This window comes from Catharus ustulatus, chromosome 13 (genome assembly GCF_009819885.2).
Source record: "Catharus ustulatus isolate bCatUst1 chromosome 13, bCatUst1.pri.v2, whole genome shotgun sequence".
Taxonomy (NCBI): Eukaryota; Metazoa; Chordata; class Aves; order Passeriformes; family Turdidae; genus Catharus; species Catharus ustulatus.
Genome location: NC_046233.1, coordinates 18,606,366 through 18,620,467, shown reverse-complemented (window position 1 = coordinate 18,620,467; position 14,102 = coordinate 18,606,366). Strand labels below are relative to the sequence as shown.

Below are 14,102 nucleotides of genomic sequence, written 5' to 3'. Positions count from 1 at the left end.
CCAACACCTCCTCCCAGACACTTTGCAGAGATGAAGGGTCCTGCCAAAAGCACTTGGACTAAAGCTGCAAATAAACGTGTGTGGAAGGAGGAGGAAAATGAGTGACAGAGAACTAAACTAAAAATATCTTCTGATTATTACCTACCCCCAGCTCCCAAAATCAAAGCAGGAAACAGTTTCATTCCAAAGGAGCTGTAAAGTTCCATAGTTCCATTAGTCCAAGAGATCTGCTCCTAAATAATTGTTTTCTGGAGGGGTTTTGTTGAATTCACTGTGTTGAGGACATTTTTATTTGTTGGTAACTTTCCTCACGGTGTAGCACTATTTCATTTTGGCCTCTATCAACTATAACTTCTGATAGAGAATTGGTGAATAAAAGTTTGAAATCTAGGTGAGAAGACAGGAAACTCTGTAATTTGAAGCATTTTACCTTTACAGATGAGATTATTTGACAGTGACTCACCTCACACCTGGCCTGCTTGGTTAACTCCTAAATCAACAATATTGTGTGAGCAGAGCTGCATTGCAGTTTATGAACAACTGCATCAATCTAAGCTGGAAAAAAAAGGGAAGGAATTTCTGGACTCAGGGCCTGAGCACTGGAAGGAGAATTCCCTCCATTTTCCCTGGGTCTCAAGTGGCAGGACGAGTCCTGGACTCAACTCCCCAGTTCTAGGAAGATTCCAAGTCCATTTTTCTGACTGTGACAGAGGGAGAAAGAGCTGTAAAAATCAGTGTAAGTGCAGAGCTGTTCCAATGACAGGAATAGCCTCGGAGAGCTGCTGGTCTTTGGGCCAAGATTAAACTCATTATTTCCTCAGCAAATTCACTTCATCATTTGACTTCTCTGTGCGCTCATTCCAGCGATTGCCCTGCAGCCTTCCCCGGAGCATTCCCACTCCATCTCCTGGCCAGGCAGGCAGGAATTAGAGCCCTGGGGGCTGCTCAGCCCCTGGGGCAAGGAAAGCAAACTGTGCCTGGGGAGCAGGGTCCTCACTGCCAATCCAGAAAATTTACATCCACCTGCACATCCAAATATCCCAGTGGGAATCCAGAGCTGCATCTGGTGACTTCAGGTGAGAATAAAGAAAGCTGTTACATTCAGACCATTATTGTTCATGCTGCTTTGTGAATTTATTTCTTTAAATTTTCCACTTGTGCTCCTGCCAAGAGAGATCTATTAGACAGAAAGCAGCAAGAGTAAATCTTTATCATTTTGTTTCAAACTATAAAATAATTTACATCACATATTTTACTTACTTTTGTCTTTTTTGTTTGTTTTTTTTTTGAAACCACAAACATTCCAGCATCACACTGTAGGAATAAGAATAACAATAGAAAGCATAACCTTTTGCATAGTATTAAATGAACAGACAGAGTAAGTTCTTTATTTACAATTATTGTCTAGATAAAAAAATTCATAAAAACAGATGAATGAACATATATTAATAACCCCTAGTGGGATGGATTGCCAATGTACCACTGTATTGTTGTCCACAAATCTCATGCTGCTAAGTACAGTACGTAGAGAGCGAGCATTTATATATTGCAGGGAATTTTAACAAACTGATCATTTTGGTTTTTGATCCATTGTTCCCATCACAGAGAGGTCAAGCAATAAAAGAAAGGAATTGTGATGCACGACTTGTAGTTGAAAGGTCATAGCTATTCTGCTTTTAAAAAAAAAAAAAGTCTATCATTTATCATATACATAAAGCACAGTCTCTGCTCACAAAAGCCCAAGTTTTCTATGCATCTCAGTTTATATATGTTTTACTATATATACACAGAATGCAGTGTTCGTTTTCTTAACAGTTTTCAAGTCTGCGAATGGTACCTTAGGGAGGGGTACTCCTACAGGAAAAAAATTCAAAATTAAAAAAAAATGGAACCGAGAAAAAATATGAAGAGTGTTTGAAAACAAAAAGGCAAACAGTCAGTGTGTTAAGATGCTGAAAAGAAACTGTTCCAGTATTAATAGCTTCTGTAGATGTTCAAGTCCAAAGCTAGAGGCTTCCCTGTAAATAGATACCACTTTTGTCTTCTGGCCAGAGGTGCCGAGCGGGCCCCAGGGAGCCCATCCGCGGTGTAGGGGGTGTCACGGATTTACAGCTCCTGTCTGGCTGCCCAGCCTGCTCCTGGCAGCCAGCTCCCACAGCCAGGGGCTGCTGCAGGTGCCCCTGCTCACCTGGGCACGCTGCTGGGCTCAGGCTGCCCTGGAGCTGAGCGAGCCCAGAGCAGCGGAGCTCCCAGCCCAGAGTCCGGCAGCTGGCAAGGGGAGCTGCTCAGAGCTTTACCTGGCTGAGAGTCCTGATGCACCTGAAAACAGCTGGCTTCAGTCTGCAGTTTGGCCATGAGTCTAAGCTTGGTTTGGAGAGTTCTGGCTTGGTTAAGCTGCTGTGACTGCAGAGATGCACCACTGTATGGAGCCAACTTTAAGACAACCAGAAAAACACCTTAACAACTCAATTGATCGAGATGGTTGGAGGGTGTTTTGTTCCAACACGCCTGGCATAATCGATTGTGTAATTCCAAACGTCTTTTGCACTGTACAGTTATGGAAAAAATCATATGCTGAAAAGTCTCCAAGCAAACTTTATATTAAATACAAAAATTATTTATGAAAAATCTGTGATCCACAAAGTGCTTAGCATTCAAGTGGTTGACATAGCAATTGTATAAGCTCATAATTTTTACTTTTTTAGGGCTGTTACCATCTTGAAAAATGTTTTTCACCTTCCATACTGCAGGTTTTCAAAGCAGCTTTCTTGGTAGAAAGCTCAAGGTAAAATAATGTATTACTGTGTTACTACAGGAACACAAGCTTGGTTAAAAAAAAAATCACACAAAGCACATCTCAATACACAATTAATAAAGATTCATTCAGTCCTAATAGTGCAGAAATTATATTTTTCTTTAAAAAAAATCAAAGCAACAACCTACAGTGATTTTCATCCAAAATGCCAACAGCCCATACTTTGCAAATAATAAGGAAATAAATGCCTAAAGTACTAATTGAAAAGGATTAACACAGTATATCACAAGATTTTAACATTTGTTTTATCTCCATATAGACAAACCAAATATAACTTATTTAAATTATAAACTCATTTAATGTCTCTCTAAAAATAGTTTTCAAAGCCATTGCTGTATGTCTAAAGAATGAAATAGCCTCCGTTATTGAACGTTGCACCAAAACGAGTTCAAGCAGATTATCAGAGGGAAGGAAGGGAAAAAAAAAAAGGAGAGAACCTGATCATTTTGATTTTTATTTGAAACAAAGGAAGCCTGGTTTACCTCCCTGTATATAGGATCACAATGCTACATCCAATGTGTTATATTTTGGCTTCTTTTGTTATTTACTAGCAGTATCTACATTATTAACAAAAAAGAAAAAAAACAAAACAAAAAAAAAGAAATCAGGCAGAAATCAGAGCACGGTTGTAATAAAATATCCAGGGTGCGAGAGTACAGACATTTTCAATGAGCTGAGCTGAGCCATTTTTATACTACTTCGGCAGGAAGTGCTTTCTTAACCCTACAAATAGTTAAGGATATTATCTACAGGTTTGTAAACAAATTACATTCTTTTTTAGGACATAAATAAGTTAAAATAGTCAGAGCAATTTGAGCAGAAACAAGGCAACATGCCAACAAAGAAACTTTATATATATATAACTATATATATATAGATAGATATATACATATATATAATTAATTATCTATATACTTATATGTATATATCTCTATATATAGTCTCATAAATGTTTAAGTTCCTCTGTCCAACTGGTGCAAATCTACTGTGCAAGTTAAGCTTTGCAACTTCAAAAAAGTTATTTAAATTAATCTATACAATTGAGTCCATGCCACACAAGCATTTCAAAAACTCACAGACCAGTGAATTGGATAAATAGCCTCAGAAAGAAGTCCTCTGCAGTTCCTGCTTAAGGAGGAAAAAAACAAACAAAAAAAAACCCAAAAAGGAAATAAAAACAAACAAAAAGAAAGAAGGGCCAGCAGTGTACAGTACATTCATGCAGGAGGATTTTTTTTTGTTTTTGTTTTTCTGAAAGGGAACGGGGGGTATGTAAATCAGCCATTCATTCTTTCCCCAAAACCATTGTGATCAACAATTCATTCACTTGTCTCAGAGTGAATAAGAGTTCAAACAGCTTTTCAGCCAGCAATGTTTTTAATATATATATTTATATATCTTGGTTGCTGTGGGGTTTCTTATTTTATTTTACTTTAACTTTTTCTATTTCTTTTTTTTTTTTTTTGCAGTGACCTTTTCAGCTAAAGTGATGTCTCCAGGCTATGTATTGGGCTTCCTGGACTAGAAGAGGTAGCTGATTTACTTGTATCAGTTGTAAGATTGATTCCACTGTCGATAGCACTGTTGTTCTTGTTCAGCGAGGACGGTGGACTCGAATTTTTCTTGAGAGCAGGGTCTTCTTCTAGGTCTGTGTCATCAATGAGTGGGATGTGGGGCTGGGAATCTTCTATCCTAAATTCAGGATGAGTCATAAAGTTGTGAATAGAGGTTCTAGATTCTGGTTTTTCTAAACCTTCATAGAGAGAGCTACGGAATGCCTTCACGACGCGGATCTGGGGGGAGAAAAGGAAAGGGCTGTCAGAGGGCACCTCCCCAGGGCAGCAGCAGGGCAGAGAACACTTGGTGAAAAATGTAGCACATGGTTAGGGCAGTGCAGGCAGCTGGAGTCCAAAGTCTCTGGATGTTATATGCATAAACGAGTGGCTCAGTTATGTGCATTTTGAATGTCTGTACCAACTGCAATATTAAAATAAACCAAGGTTTAAAGCCATCAAAGAACTGATGGGGAGGAGTGGTTAAAGAAAGCCAAGGTCCACTCGTGTGGTACATCCCTAGTAAAAGACAAGCCATGTTAATTGTAATGCAAATGTCAAACCATGCATGTTGATAGGTTTTTTGCAGTGAGTAAGTAGAAAGGCTTTTTTTTTTTTTTAATTAAAAAGTCTCTTTTGCATTGTTGTTAAAAAAACCATTACACATAACATATCACACTTCACAAACAGAAAAGCACGGAACACAGACACGGTTGGATGGGTACGTATGAGACACACACAGGAGCCAAGTGTAAAAACTAGAATATCAATGTTTTAAAGCAAAATCTAAATGGATGCAGCCAAGAGCACAAAAAGCCAAGCAGACAAAATACTAAGCGTAATCATGCTACCACAGGGGGAAAAAAAAAAAAATCACAGTTACCACATGAACAGAGATAACTTGCACACAACAACTACACTTGGAAGCCTGGATAATGTGAACATAGTATCGTTGAACCAACTTTTATTTGTCCTTCATGCAGATGTGAGGTAAACACTCGAGTATAGACCCACTGTTCTAGCCATTCAGCTTGTTAATAAATAGAAGAACATGTAAATAAAATAATGGATTGGTTGTTGGGTAGAATTGAGTCCCATTGTTAACAGCAAGCTGTTTGGATTTGGTGTCTCAGTCGTGCAGTTAAATGCTGAAAGCCACAGAATTTATGCCATATATGCAGTCTTTAAAGCAGGTCAGTGACCTGTGCCAGGGGCCACCTAGTGCCAGAAACCACCTGGCAGTAAGAACAGAGGTGAAAATCAACTCAAGACTCAGCCCAGCAATTCTCAGGGATGGTGCCCAGAGTTTTCCCAGTAGGAAATGGGAGGAGCAGAGTGAGGAGCAGGGACGCTACGTCCTCTGTGGGTGGGCAAAGGGAGGGATGCCCTCTACGTCCCAGGGACCTACCAGTTCTCAAAAGAAGTGAAGGGTTGAGCTGGGTTACTGCTGAAAAAAACAGAACTTTTTGGAAGTGGGTGGAGGGGCAGAGAGGAAAAAACGGAATGGCAAAACGTGATCTGTTGGCAAATGTTTCATGACTAAGTATGAGTTCTATCCCTCTACTTCCATGTAGTCCATGACAGAACCTTGAGCATTTCTCAGGGGGGAGACTAAAACACAGGCAGAGGCAGAAAAGGTGCAAGCAGGTACTGTGAAAGCTTCTCCACACATATTTGAAATGGTTTGGTGGTTGGCATGTGGATCTTTTTACATGTAAATATGCTGCACATTGTTGGTTGGCCTGATACACCATTGCTTTGGAAAGCTTCAATTCCCCTTTTCCTTGGCAGACTGCACTTCAGTAATGGCACGGGGTCACAGGGTTCCAGCTGTGGGGTCCAGCTGAGCCCGTGCTTGGAGCTGGCCAAGCTGTACAGAATTTCAGCACTTTTGAGGAAGAGGCTGACTTAGGTTTGTTTTTTTCCCCTTTGAACTCAGTTCTTTTTTATGCTCTCTAAATTTGGCTATTCATCATCTTTTAAAAATCTTAACAGTTGAAGTCCTGCCACATTCAGATCATTTGGTCAGCCCAAATTCTCTCCCTTCCCTTCACAGACACATTTGGTAACAGCAGGGCACAGTACAAAAAGTAGTTCATGGGACTGCTTATGCTCCAGGTAAGAGGAGTGGAGCGGTACAGAACAGCTCAGCCAGACCTTGGGGTGCGAGAACATTTTAGGTTGGCAGAGGTGCAAGAGAGAAGATTGTCTTGCACAATAAGATCGATAAATAAATTTCAAATCAGTTTTACCTACTGCAATCATAAAGTGTACCTAAGAGAGTCCTGGAATGAAAAACCAGGGGTTTATGAGAGCTGAATCTGAGTTGTGTGAGGGCTCTGTAGAGTCAACAGAGTGGGGTAAGAGATTCCTCTGCATTGTTAAAGACAGAAAAGGTGACAAATTCCTTCTCTATCTATGCCCTCCTAGCTTCTCTTTTAAAGGGCAGAGTAATTAGTCTAAATGATGAAATAAACTGTATGATTGTTGAGGCAGCCTTAAAACCCCATTCCCATATTATCCTGTTTTAAATCAGGAAACTTTTTGTACCATGGGTACTTCAGAGTATGGGCTGATGAGGTGGCATTTCTGCAAACCTCCCCATTATTTCTGCTCTTTAAACACAAATACCATCACGTCTTCACCTGCAGCTGGATTCTAGAGCTTATCAATTAACAAGATAATTCCATTATCTTGGAACAAGCCGCTTCTTATGGCACAGACTTCGGTTCTATTTGCCAGCTGGATTCTTTACAGTGAAGGTAAATTTTTAGGTAAATAAAAGGGTTTGATATTATCCTGAGCAGATCCAGCAGAATCCAAAGAAAGGAAAGCTTTTCCTCATCACACAAACTGTACTTAGGTTTCCATGGTTTAGCAAGGGAGGAACTGATCTCGATTTGTGAGCCCCACATCCCACGATAGGGAAAGCATCTGTATTGCTTTAATACCAACATTTGGCACCTCGTTTGGATTTAATTCCAAGCCTCTAGTCAATCCAGGGAAAACTACAGATTCCAGCTGTGTTTGGCAGGCAGCTCTGCAAACGTGCCGGCACTTTTGACCTGGATTTGGGGCTCTGCAGTGGCTCTTGAATTAATTAATTAATGAGCCATTGCAGGGAAGCACTGCAATAATGAATTTTAGCTCCACAGTCTGAAGATAGAACTGCAGCCTCTCATTTTAGGTGAAGGTGTGCGGAACAATTTTTGGCCAGGACTGTTTGGGTCTCGCAAGAACACTGAGATGTTTCTAGAATGGCTTCTACTCATCCACATTGGTTGGTACTGGAAATGTTAGAACTGCTTCAGCTCTGCTGATACCGAAGGTAGTTCATCTTCTGAAGGCAATGGTAATGGAAGGGCCAAAATGGGCAAGTCCCTGAAGCTGACAATAAATTAAAATAGATTTCTAAAGAGCTTTCTTCACAAGGAGCTGTAGAAACCCATATCTTTACTTAAAAATTCTCTGCAGAGATGTATATTAGTTTTCCATTAATTTTTCACTTTAGAGGAAATTCCCTCCTCAAATTAAAATGTTGCTTGTTTAGCTTGGCATCCAGAAGAAATTTTTTTTTGTTTTTTTAATGTCACACATCATTCAGTGACAGAATTTCTGCTTTGGAATAAAATTCAAAATCACCTTTAAAGTCTGTCCCCCAATGGATCAAATTATTGCTTGCAGGGGCAAAACTTAGCAGAAACAAAGGCAGAGGGTTTGTTGCATATAAAGGTGGCATTTTAATTTCTCTACCATAATACTACAATATTTAATCTACCTATTATAGCTGATGCAACTCCCAGATTTTAAAAAAAAATTTACCCTGAGTTACATGGCCCAACAGCTACAGATTCTTTTAATGCAGGCTTAAATTCAAGATTTGAGGTAATATCTGGTGAAAAAATGTTTTGGGGCTCTGCTGAAACAAAGCTCAGCCAGGTTTTTTTTGAGGATAAAAGAAAGCAGATGTACTTGGGATGTTGTTATGGCTGTAAAAGCATGGAAAAGCAGGGACATCCATGATGGATAGAACCTGGGAAGTGTTGGTTTAGTATGAACTATGTAGAGTTCATGTAATGGTGTTTCTTTATGAGACTGACAATGCCAAGGGAAGACAAACAGTGAGATACAGCTCCCTTTTCTCACAGTAATGGAGACAACAGAAAAAAATGAACTGCTTTTAACAAAAGACTGTGGGGACAACACTTCAGGACATTTTTGACATTGCTATAAGTTTCCACTTCTTTCTTCTCTGGAGCTGTAACAGAAAAAAACTTCAGCTTCATCTCACCTTGAAAGTCAGATTTATTATACTGCATCAGGCAAGAAAAAAAAACAAAAATAAAAACAAAAACAAAAAAAGAAATAGAATTTTAGATACTGCAATTTTTTTTTCCCATCAGAAGAAAAAGGTGATATTCAGAAATATCAGTCCTAAATACAGGCATCTAGGCAAAATCTCCAAGGCCTTGTGAGCACCAAAGCTGTGTTCTGGTTGGTAGTGTGTGGGCTTATACTCGAATGTTTACCTGGCTTCATCTAAGCCAAGTATCTGGAGTTTGGTTCACATTCATTTCAGGCTCAAGGTTAAAGACTCACAACCTCTTTTTATTTCACTCTCTCCTGCTGAACCCTTTTGTCCAATGTTCTCTAGCCCTCTGGGAAAACAAACACATTTAATATTCAGACAGTAGAGAGTAGGGCACTGCAACAGCAAATAAATTCAATACTGAAAGGTCAGTAAGGTGATTAGTATAAAATTGTAAACAAGAGGTCAATTTTGCAAAGAGATGCCAACTCTTAGGTGTAACTGAGACTATTCTAGGTCAAGACTAAACTGTACAAAGGTAAAGGAGATTGGTCAAGGATTATTGCAAATGGAAAGCTTTGAAATAGAAAACATCTTCAGTATATTGGTATTTCTTTTAGAATCCTCCCAGTTTCAGGTGAGTAAAATCAGACTAGGTGTCCACAGGAGATGCTGCATGAATTGGGGTCACCTGTAAATGTTGTGTCTTGTATGTTCTGGGGAATAGGGTGCTGAAGTTGAGCAAATTCAAATATAAAGTATGTATGAAAACTAGAATTTCTAGTTTTCTGCTTTAATGAGTGAAACAGATACATGATCTGTGCTACTGTCTTCCCACATAAAGATGCAACAAATCCTGCAAGTGCTGCTCAAAATTCAAACCACGGGCAGCAAGGAAAGCAGAGCGCCCACACAGGCCTGAGTCTCATTCCACAAAAGGTTGGCAGGGCTGAATTTTCACTGTATTTTAGAGTAAATGAGCAGAGCCTGTGCAGAGCTTCCACTTTCCACAGCAGGTCATTGCAAAATTATGGAGTTTGACATTTTTGTATCAGATTTAAATAAATCACACAAGCCCTTTAAAGTCCCTGTTTGTGCTTTAGGATCTAACCTTCCTGCCATGGCACATCTCCACTTGAGGGCTTGTGTTTATATTTAGGCTCTAAATCTGCTTAATTACCCTTCAGGGAGGAGATCCAGGAGTGGATTTTGAATTTTTGCATACTCCAGGAAGGTTTTGTCAAACCTTGGTTACAGCCAGTGGGAAGTCCTAGGCTTTAGCATGGAACCTCAGTCTCTGGTTCCATGGTGCAACTTCTATAAACATGATTTTAGCTATGGGTTTGATTTAAGTTCTGCTTGTCCATGGCTATACCTTCCTGTATATAAAATGCCCACTGGGCTTGGTCTGTAATCTGAATGCAGATCAATTTTGGGCAGCAATCTTTTCCTCAACATTTATTAAAATAGATGATTTCTTTAAAAGAAATTTGTTCCCATTTTTCTTCATTAAAAAATTCCAGCCAAACAAGACTTTACCTCAAGTTTCAGCTCTGAATTCTGAATTATTTCCTTCATAGAAAATTAAATATGTAAATATTTAAAAGCTCTTCATACATGACAGATTGCAAGCAGTTAAATGAAATCTTTGAGATGAGCTCTTGGGAAAGGGGCTGAGAGCCACTGGAACTGAGCTTGCTGAGTGCCTCACGTTGGTGTGACACAATTTGCAGATGCTGGTGGCCTCGTGCCAGCCCACAGCAAAGCCCTGGTTGACACCTCAACCTTTAAATAAATGACAGTTCCTGTCCTTGTGCCACCCCCAGCCAATGCTGAATGTCCAGCACGGCTCCCTCCACATCTTGGCCCATCTCAGAAACTGATTCTTTAATTGCAAGGGGAATGGGAAAGGTTTTCTTGCTGTGCAAACGAAGCCCCAATTCTAAGGCTGTGGCCCCTCCAAGAATGGATGCAGAGCGCAAATCCAGCTTTAAGGTGCTGTGCTCTGCTCTTGCATGAAGATGTTCCTTAAAAGCCAACCAATCAGACAAAAATATAAGCCAAAAAATCCTTCTGAGATCTGTATGGTGGACAAATCCCTCTGAGACCATCTGGTGATTGACTGGTGAGGTTTGAACTGCTGCTAGAAAATCTGGAGTCATGACTGTGTTTTCACCATACAAGTGGGTCATTTGAGGCCACTGATGCTGGGGTTCATGTAGTAAAAAGTTTCACGTGATTCCATTAAATATTCACTTCTAAAAGCCTCTGACAAGACAGTTCTCATCAGAACCAAGAAAAAGGAACTCTGGGAGGTCTCCTTTTGCTGGGGTTTGGTTTGGTGGTTATTTCCCCAATGCTCCCTGAACTTAAAAATTAGAATATTTTCTGAAAGAAAGGAGAGATCTTTCTAAGGGACCTGCAGTTCTTGACTGCTTCCACTTGGGAAGAGCATGAGCTCCATATGAGAATGAGAAGAGGAGCAAGTAAAAAGAGTATTAAATGTGTGTCTTTCTTGGAAAATCTGAAACTGTTCTTTTGCAGGGGTTACCTATTGCTAACACAAACATCTGAGAACCAGGAATACACAGAGTGGGATAAAGACTTGGTTACTTTGTGTACAGGCAGATATTCTCACCCTCTACCTAACTAAAAAATCTAGTGGTAAAAGCTTTAATCACATACTCAATTCTAAGCACAAAATAATTTTTGGCAAGGAAAAAAAGATGCTCCACTGCCCCAAGGTTCTAGGTGTTTCCCCCCAAATAAAGCACAGAAAGAAACACATATAAAACACAAATCCACCAAGGTTCTACCTGAACCCAGCCTTAACTCTGCAGTGGCAGAGCTTTCAAATTGTAGAAAATTGTGTGTGAAAATCTGTGTCTGAGAAGATCTGAGACCATCTTGCTTAATTTCCCTACATTTTCATTTACTGTAGCTTAAAGGTTTGCATATTAAACAGGTGCACATATTTATTGTGCAATTTAAATGAATTTCCTAATTTTATCAGAATATACAAAATTCCAGGTTTTAATTTGCAGGAATTTTTGCTCTGTTCATTTAAAGCTTCAATGTCTTTCAAAACAGATAAGGGACTCACTGACCTCACTGTTATCCATCAATGGTGACATCCAGAAATTTGTAATTTGTTATTAGTAAAAACACCCTGATGGCTCAGTAGGGAAACTTTAGTATTGTATTAAATATTCCCTTGTATGAGCTGCTTTTAATTAAGGATTTCCACACCTCTGAATAGGCCATGTTTGTAAATAGCTGCTAATTACAGGTAATAACTTGCTAAGCTGTTAAACAAGCCACTGTAAGGGTGGATGCATTCCACAGGCAGATTTCTCTTTAAGCACTGAGCTTTGAATCAAACATTAATTTGCCAAAAATACTTGAAAAACATTCAATTTAACAAATTAAAAAAAAATCCATACTGTTACTATAAACCTGCAGGAGACATCTCATAGACTGGTAAGGTGTCACAATGAACTTTATATTAAAAAGCAACATAATTAGTAAAGAGCTTCATAAATGCTCTGTTAAATTAGACTGACACATCAATAGAGCATCATGTGATCCTTATTTTTTTAGTTAAGTATTTATTGATACCAGACCCTCTCCATTTTGGGCACCCAAAATGACACTTGAACTATCCCAGTTGTGGCAACATCGTGAGCAAGTTTCAAGAACTAGACCCTGTTTTCTTCCCTATACTCTCAAGGTTTTCCCTTGATTGTCCCCAAAATATATTTACATGTATTTTTAATGATGCTGAAGACTGGGAAAGGCTTCAAAATCAGATGTACAATTATCCCATTATTCCCCTTGGCCCCATAGGAAGAAGGAAATGGATTTGGGCCATTCTGAGCAGCTCAGAGGAAAGCAGCCACACACATTTTAAGCACAGAGCTGAAAAGCAACCCTAGGTGAGCATTTTGCAACTGGCCTTTCCTCAAAAAATGCTAATTCACAAAAACATCCCTCATTTCTATGAAATTTGGGTTAGGAAAGGTTTGCCAGGTTCTTGAATATGAGCAACCCACTGTAAATACCCCATTTAAAAGTAAGAACCACGGGGGTTTTTGCTTGATGGGGTTTTTTCATAAATTTGTGTCTTTGTATGAATAAATCAAAACTTTCCCTAAGTGTTATAATTTCTGATTTAATACCAGCAGACATTTTGCTGTGGTAATAAAGCACCAACAATCCAGAAGAACCACTTTAAAATCCCAATCTCTAATTGCCTTCTGCCATAGAGATCCTTATCTCTGGGAAGTTTAACAAATCAATAATCTGGCTTTTTTATATATATTTTTTATTTTATAAAATTTTATCTATATTTTTATATAAAATCTAAAATAAAATATTTTATTTTATAGCCACTGAAGAAACAGGACTATAACCACGAGGGGCTCTGGACACCTGTTGTATTTCTCCAAATGGAAGGTGACAAAGGCTGGAGCAGATTCTGCTCTCTCCTGTTAATTAACTTCAGCCCATAAATGGGTGAGGCCCTTGTCAAGACACAAGAACATCCAATCCTTGTTACTTTGCTGCAGTGGAGAGTAGAGAGGGAAGAGAAATTGTCTATTTAAATTTTATTCATCTTTCCTCACAGCGTGCTGGCTACAGCATGTTAAGGAAACATTTACCACAGCACAACGAGCTGCTCCCAGTTTCCTACTCAAATGGAGAAATTCCATCCCAGGCAATCATTCCCTGGATGAAAGGCTGCTTTGGAATTTTGGGGTTTTGTGCCCTGCTCAGTGTGGAAATGAGGGAACCTGGGCTCAGGAACATCCATGACTTCACTTCCCCTGGTCCTGCTGCTGCCCTGGAATAGCTGGAGCTGTTGGGACGCCCAAACTTCCCAAGACAGAAATAGGAAAATATCATAAAATCTCCAAGAAGCAATTGCCAATGTTGGATCAAAATAGCTTTAGCAAAAATGAAGTTTCTCCTTTAAATTCAACAAAACTTCTGGTGCTGTGCTCTGCTGAAAACACTTCAAAAACCAACCAACCAATCAAGCAGACATGAAAAAAGCAAAAAAATCCCTTCAAAGATCCGTCTGATGGACAAATACTTCTGAGACTATTTTGTGGTTGTTTGATAAGATTTTAATTGCTGGTATAAAACTCCTATCTGAATGTTTGGTGGGCAAACACTGAGGGGGTTTGCACTCAAACAGAATGGAAAGGTCAAGCTTCCTTTTTTTCTGCAGGAGTTCTGGAATTTTATGCCCATCTCTGTTTGCCTTCCCTGTCTCTGCTGGCCAGACAGATAAAAGCAGTTTCTTTTCTGTTTGGCCAGCTACTAAAACTTTTATAAGGAATATACCCAATTATCTTCTGAAGTGTGTGACAAGCTTGTAAACTGAATTCTACACATTGAAATATTCTTTTAATGCTGTAAT

At 39.3% G+C, this 14,102-nt stretch overlaps 1 protein-coding gene across 6 annotated transcripts in view; it reads right to left on the bottom strand.

The window, feature by feature from the left end:
• Positions 1–2,575: 2,575 nt before the first annotated feature.
• Positions 2,576–14,102, bottom strand: part of ATP2B2 (ATPase plasma membrane Ca2+ transporting 2) — a 221,890-nt gene continuing 210,363 nt past the window's right edge. For 3 of the 6 annotated variants that reach the window (XM_033071628.2, XM_033071629.2, XM_033071632.2), the window contains one exon: positions 2,576–4,608. In XM_033071628.2, coding sequence (XP_032927519.1) covers positions 4,297–4,608 — 312 coding nt within the window. In that variant the 3' untranslated portion in view covers positions 2,576–4,296. Of the gene's footprint in view, positions 4,609–8,967; positions 9,027–14,102 lie in introns of all 6 variants that reach the window. The other 3 variants (XM_033071631.2, XR_004419303.2, XM_033071630.2) reach the window with 3 other exon arrangements.